Here is a 7,698-nt window from a genome sequence, read left to right on the forward strand (position 1 = left end):
TTAATATACTGGAAATGATATTTTGAAAATTTTACTTAGCCATGGTATTTTGACCCCCCTGCAGTATATTGAACCCCCTACTTATAGACCTTAAATTTCAAAAGTTCAAGCTATTCTAACTCCTTAACATAGTCAGTGCTCTAGCTAGAAATCAAAAGGGGCAGGGTGCCAGTGGAGGGCAGGGCACTTTTTATGATAAGAAAAGGCACTGCTCATTTTTTTGTCTACGTTTCCGCGTGTATCATGAGTTAACGAATCTCTTTTTTTTTTTACTGTATATGTTTGTTTTTTTTAAATAAAGATGCTTTTCAACTACAGTCTTTATTTCATTGTTTGTGTAGTTATGAATGATATAGTACATCTTCATCAACATATTATGTTTTTACAGTTTAACTTCACTCTACCCATTATCAAAGAATATGTGAGCTTTTTGGTTTTTTTTTTTATCTATATAGGAATTGTAGCTTTTAATACATCATATGAACTGAAACTGAGAGCATTTTAATGCTAATTTAATAATGTTTAGAACATGGATTGCTAAAAGTATAATTAATCAAGTAGAAATTGCAATATATATTTTTTAATATGTTCAACGACAGTTAATATCTTTAAGGTAACATTAATATGTTATTATATATTCAATTGGTAATTTATTCCTTTTTTTGATACTAGATAATATTTTTAGAGCACAAATTTGTAATAAGCTAAAACAGGGGAAGTAACTCCAAAATCAATTTCCACCACGTTTGGGTTAATTAAAAACTGTGCTTGTCGCTAACAAGTTGAGATGAAAGGCATTTCAGTAAAGGCATAGTTTTATTTTGATGACTTAAATTCAATTCTAAAGTCATGAAAGTCTTCATTTATATACCAGTGGCAGATCCAGAACTTTTCCTAAGGGGGGGCCCGCTGACTGACCTAAGAGGGGGCCCGCTCCAGTCATGCTTCAGTGATTCCCTATATAATCAACCAAATTTTTCCCACGAAAGGGGGGCCCGGGCCCCCCAGGGCCCCCCCCTGGATCCGCCTATGTATACGCTCTTCCATTGTGACTTGGAGATCGAAAATGCCGACCCAAGCTAAACACCTGACACATTCATCAAAAGTATGACAAAAAGATACATTGTCCTAATTAAATTACCTAGTTATTAACACCTTTGAAGTCTTTATCATTGTAATTGATTGTAATGACATGATTAACCTGGGGGCAATCACACAGGTGTCATATATATGTAATTAACTTGGAGATCAGAAATAGATGAAACAAAATTTTACCAAAACGGCACAAGATAATTTGGGAAAAAGACGTCAGGGCAGAAGGGCGCGGATGAAGGCACCCAGGGCGCGGCGCCCTTCTATTTTGGGCTAGCGAGACCACTGATAGTTATAATACTCCAATGAGTAGTTTGTATGTATTTAATATACTGGAAAAGATATTTTGAAAATTTTACTTAGCCATGGTATTTTGACCCCCTTGCGGTATATTGAACCCCCTACTATAGACCTTAAATTTCAAAAGTTCAAGCTATTCCAACTCCTTAACATAGTTATAATACTCCAATAAGTAGTTTATATGTATTTAATATACTGGAAAAGATATTTTGAAAATTTTACTTAGCCATGGTATTTTGACCCCCCTGCGGTATATTGAACCCCCTACTATAGACCTTAAATTTCAAAAGTTCAAGCTATTCTAACTCCTTAACATAGTTATAATGCTCCAATGAGTAGTTTGTATGTATTTAATATACTGGAAATGATATTTTGAAAATTTTACTTAGCCATGGTATTTTGACCCCCCTGCAGTATATTGAACCCCCTACTTATAGACCTTAAATTTCAAAAGTTCAAGCTATTCTAACTCCTTAACATAGTCAGTGCTCTAGCTAGAAATCAAAAGGGGCAGGGTGCCAGTGGAGGGCAGGGCACTTTTTATGATAAGAAAAGGCACTGCTCATTTTTTTGTCTACGTTTCCGCGTGTATCATGAGTTAACGAATCTCTTTTTTTTTTTACTGTATATGTTTGTTTTTTTTAAATAAAGATGCTTTTCAACTACAGTCTTTATTTCATTGTTTGTGTAGTTATGAATGATATAGTACATCTTCATCAACATATTATGTTTTTACAGTTTAACTTCACTCTACCCATTATCAAAGAATATGTGAGCTTTTTGGTTTTTTTTTTTATCTATATAGGAATTGTAGCTTTTAATACATCATATGAACTGAAACTGAGAGCATTTTAATGCTAATTTAATAATGTTTAGAACATGGATTGCTAAAAGTATAATTAATCAAGTAGAAATTGCAATATATATTTTTTAATATGTTCAACGACAGTTAATATCTTTAAGGTAACATTAATATGTTATTATATATTCAATTGGTAATTTATTCCTTTTTTTGATACTAGATAATATTTTTAGAGCACAAATTTGTAATAAGCTAAAACAGGGGAAGTAACTCCAAAATCAATTTCCACCACGTTTGGGTTAATTAAAAACTGTGCTTGTCGCTAACAAGTTGAGATGAAAGGCATTTCAGTAAAGGCATAGTTTTATTTTGATGACTTAAATTCAATTCTAAAGTCATGAAAGTCTTCATTTATATACCAGTGGCAGATCCAGAACTTTTCCTAAGGGGGGGCCCGCTGACTGACCTAAGAGGGGGCCCGCTCCAGTCATGCTTCAGTGATTCCCTATATAATCAACCAAATTTTTCCCACGAAAGGGGGGCCCGGGCCCCCCAGGCCCCCCCCTGGATCCGCCTATGTATACGCTCTTCCATTGTGACTTGGAGATCGAAAATGCCGACCCAAGCTAAACACCTGACACATTCATCAAAAGTATGACAAAAAGATACATTGTCCTAATTAAATTACCTAGTTATTAACACCTTTGAAGTCTTTATCATTGTAATTGATTGTAATGACATGATTAACCTGGGGGCAATCACACAGGTGTCATATATATGTAATTAACTTGGAGATCAGAAATAGATGAAACAAAATTTTACCAAAACGGCACAAGATAATTTGGGAAAAAGACGTCAGGGCAGAAGGGCGCGGATGAAGGCACCCAGGGCGCGGCGCCCTTCTATTTTGGGCTAGCGAGACCACTGATAGTTATAATACTCCAATGAGTAGTTTGTATGTATTTAATATACTGGAAAAGATATTTTGAAAATTTTACTTAGCCATGGTATTTTGACCCCCTTGCGGTATATTGAACCCCCTACTATAGACCTTAAATTTCAAAAGTTCAAGCTATTCCAACTCCTTAACATAGTTATAATACTCCAATAAGTAGTTTATATGTATTTAATATACTGGAAAAGATATTTTGAAAATTTTACTTAGCCATGGTATTTTGACCCCTCTGCGGTATATTGAACCCCCTACTATAGACCTTAAATTTCAAAAGTTCAAGCTATTCCAACTCCTTAACATAGTTATAATACTCCAATGAGTAGTTTGTATGTATTTAATATACTGGAAACGATATTTTGAAAATTTTACTTAGCCATGGTATTTTGACCCCCCTGCGGTATATTGAACCCCCTCCTATAGACCTTGAATTTCAAAAATTCAAGCTATTCTAACTCCTTAACATAGTTATAATACTCCAATGAGTAGTTTGTATGTATTTAATATACTGGAAAAGATATTTTGAAAATTTTACTTAGCATGGTATTTTGACCCCCCTGCGGTATATTGAACCCCCTACTATAGACCTTGAATTTCAAAAATTCAAGCTATTCTAACTCCTTAACATAGTTATAATACTCCAATAAGTAGTTTGTATGTATTTAATATACTGGAAAAGATATTTTGAAAATTTTACTTAGCCATGGTATTTTGACCCCCCTGCGGTATATTGAACCCCCTACTTAAAAACACAAATTAAAAAAAATGATAGCCAATAAATTGTAAATTAGATTATCTGCAATACTATTTATCAAAAACAGGGGGGTTCAATATACCGCAGGGGGTTCAGAATACCATATGTGAAAAATGACCCCGGGGTCATTTTACCGCATGGTATTTTGACCCCGGGTTCACTTTTTAGGGGGTTCAAAATACCATATGACACCGGGTGGGAAATTATGGCTTGTGTACTTCTGCCACGGGGGGGGGGGGGGGGGGGGGGGGGGGGGGGTCTCTTCCTATATAAAGGTATATACATATGTGCCGCTGGAATGGGTCCCTTTTTTGATCCGTCAAATATATCAATGGGCTGCACACCTGTACCCAAAATCCCATGTTGAGACCCCCCCCCCCCCCCCCCCCCGTGACTTCCGCTCATTACACATATGCAAAAGCTATCATATCAAATTATGCTAAGTATGCTAAGTATATGATAAATATATATAAAGACACATGTAATTGTTTTACATGTTAGTTTTGTTACTATACCTGCATTTACGTAGAAAATTGGTGTTGTCACAAAATAGTTATTACACGTATAAAACCTTATTTGCTTGAATACTCTCCCACATCTTGTAAGTACAATTTTCTTTCGGAATAACAATGATTTTGTCAGCATTATTTACAAAATTATACAGCTTTAGTTTTGAGAAGACGAAATATCAGGGCCTATCTGTAATCTGTAATCTGTATAATAAATTCTGCCAGTCAAGGCACACCTCCAATTATAGCTGGAGTGACATCCACCACCACGAATATATATATAATTATCACACAAATAATGATTCCATCCACCGGAATATTATATACACAAATGTCAATTTATACTATACGCAATAGGCAATTTTAAAATCTAAAATTATCTAAATAAGAAGTGATAATTTGGACTGTCTTATGCTGAGTCACTTACATAACACTTTAATTATATACAATTATATATAATTTTAAAACTAATAGTAATAGTCTTAAACTTTCCTCCTCCTTTTGAGTTGTTTAGTATCCAGACCGAGAATTAAGTCTATATCTTGTTGTATGGAGTAGGTGTAACATTTTCCTACATTGAGGTTCAAGAATTTTTGATATATTATCAAATATTTGATCACTGTTATTTTTGCAATAGTTGTAAGGATCGCAAATCAATCGGAGTAGTTCAATGTTATTGAGTCTGTTGCTCTCAGAGAAAATTCTACCAGCAGTTCTCACTATTTTTTCCAATATGGGTTTTCTTACAGCATCTAGAGTTACACAAGTAAGCAGGAAATGGGATAATGTTTCTTCTCCATTTTTGCATAATTGACATGTTGGGTCCACTGCATTAGAGTTATATTTGGCTCTTTGTGATTGTAGGATGTATACCCCTGTTGCAATTTTCACTCGTGGTGGCAATTTTTGTATTATTTTTGGGTCAGAAGTAGATATACTGATCAACGGATGACAATGACCAAGGCTGTATATTGGAGATAAATATTGTAGGCTATTGAAATGTTCTTTCTCATCCAAGATCTTTCTATGCCAGTATGTTTTAATTTTATTCACCATGCTTCTTTTCCATGTTTCTTTTGTTGTTATTGTATCCAAAAATTCTACTGGGTCTGTTAGTTGATATTTAAAACAAATTTTCTTTGCATCTATGAACCAACTGTTGCTTTTGCACGATTTAATTTTCAATTGACGGTTTGCTATTTTCCATTCAACAGTTGATTTGTCAGAACATAGAATATTTCCAAGTAAAGTTATAATTTTTATATCAATTTCAGCATTTATGGGTAGTAATCCAGATAATAAATATATAGCCGGGTCTGCAGTTGATATTGGTAAAGATAATATTTGCTTTATCGTTTTCTTGTAGAAGGATTGTAATATTTTCAAAGATTTGCTGTTGGTCATTACAACATCTAGTCCATATAGTAGGATAGGCATAACATATGTTCTGAAGGTGGATATAGATGTGGATGGGTCTAGTCCATTTTCTCCATGCAAGCCACTTGCCATTAAACTGTATAAAGCTCTTCTTGCCTTCTTAATGTTTTCCTCCGCAGTTACTAGTTGTGTGTTACAGTTCGATCTTTGTATCCCAACATGTGTGGTTTTATCAACTGTAGGCATTTCCCTATCATCCATAAGAAGTGTCATATCATTATGGGCATTGGTGTTGGTTTGGATAGGTAGTACAACGCTTTTAGTAGGTTGTATTATATATGACTCTCTTTTGCTGTAATCGTTAGCTATGTTGACTAGTATTTGTGCTTCAAACTGAGAATTACTAGTTATGGTAAGATCATCAGCACAAGTAGGCGCACTACAGTTGATCGTTCCAATATGTCCTCCAAACCCAGTGTTACATATTTCGTTTAATAGATCGTTTACATAAACTTTGTAAAGGTCGGCACTAAGAGTACCTCCTTGTCGGACACCTTGTTTAAGGACGGGGAATGAAACGAAAGATTAATTTCATTTTTCCCTTCCAGATTCTGGTCCTTTTCTGGAGCACTACCTATAGTGAGTTTATCAGTGAATTGAATTAGTTCATCTTTATAAAAAAAAGTATTTCAATTAGGTACAACAAGGAATAAATATCATGATTAGAAAATAAATTTATCATAACTGCTTCAAGACCTTCAAGTTGAAAGCCTTTGTTTCGCAAATTTTGCCTAATGTATAGTAAAGACTTGTACCCAGTTTACACTATGTTTCTTCTTAAATTTTAGCACATCTCCTTCCTTATTATACAGCTGATAATCCTTCTGCAATTTATTAAACTTATTTTGTTGTTCAAAATTCACATGTGGCACTAGGTGCGTTCAACTGCTGTCTTTTTATGCTAATGTCAGTGGTCAGTCACTCCTGTCAACCCGGCATCGTCTACCAATAAAAATCAACCCTGGTAGCCATGATATAGCAAATACAGAGAGCCAGTGAATTCGATGGTAAACAAAAACAAAAACTATCCTTTTCTTTTTTTTTGTTACAGAAAACCTTTTTTTTTTTCATTAATTTAAGTGAAATGATGAAATAACAATTAATTTTAGCAACCAACTTGGTTCCATTCTTTTTTATTCTCATTGCGCTATTAAAACTGTAATTATGTGTGCATGAGTTATCAAATTTTAAACAATGCCTTAGTTTAAAATATTTAATGAATGGCTTGTACCAGGGGCTGATCCAGAATTTTCAGTCATATAAGTGGGGGCCCACTGACTGCCTAAGAGGGGGCCCGCTTCCGTCACGCTTCATCAGTGATTCCCTATGTAACCAAAAAAAAAATTCCCACAAAAGGGGGACCCGGGCCCCTGGCCCCCACTAGATCTGCCTCTGTGTACCAACTGTCAGCTTAAAGATAATAAGTTACGTTGTTTTTTTAACTTCATTCTTAGGAAGACGGAGTTTTCTAAAGCATAAATGAGATGGTTTTAACACATAACTGTATGATAGTCTTAGAGCATAGAATTATTTAGTTTTAAAGCGAATATCCTCATCCTGATCTTAAGGTCAACATATATACTTGTCTCTTTGTGTTTGCTTGTTTCATCTTATATATATACTATAATAGTTTCTCTGAGTAATGTCACGCTATACTTAGGTTAATTTGTTTAGGCGCAAGATATGGATTCTTGTGGGATAAGCGTGTCTTGAAATCGTCACGAACTCTTTAAATATTCTCCTATAGTATCTACTGTTCTCTCGTATATCTTTTTTTAAGATTGGATGTGACCTTGAGAGATCATACCGGTGTTATGTTGCCGCAGAAATTTCTGCACACATCCCTTACGCT

General features: G+C 34.7%; 1 protein-coding gene across 2 annotated transcripts in view; it reads right to left on the bottom strand.

The window, feature by feature from the left end:
• Window positions 1-6,365, bottom strand: part of LOC139517703 (methionine--tRNA ligase, mitochondrial-like) — a 32,158-nt gene extending 25,793 nt beyond the window's left edge. Inside the window, exons 1-2 of one of the 2 annotated variants that reach the window (XM_071309014.1) lie at window positions 6,341-6,365; window positions 4,416-4,595 (exon numbers count right to left, since the gene is read on the bottom strand). In XM_071309014.1, coding sequence (XP_071165115.1) covers window positions 4,416-4,545 — 130 coding nt within the window. In that variant the 5' untranslated portion in view covers window positions 4,546-4,595; window positions 6,341-6,365. Of the gene's footprint in view, window positions 1-4,415; window positions 4,599-6,340 lie in introns of those variants that run through there. The other variant, XM_071309013.1, reaches the window with a different exon arrangement.
• Between the last annotated feature and the right edge of the window lie 1,333 nt (window positions 6,366-7,698).

Source organism: Mytilus edulis, chromosome 3 (genome assembly GCF_963676685.1).
Source record: "Mytilus edulis chromosome 3, xbMytEdul2.2, whole genome shotgun sequence".
Lineage (NCBI taxonomy): Eukaryota > Metazoa > Mollusca > Bivalvia > Mytilida > Mytilidae > Mytilus > Mytilus edulis.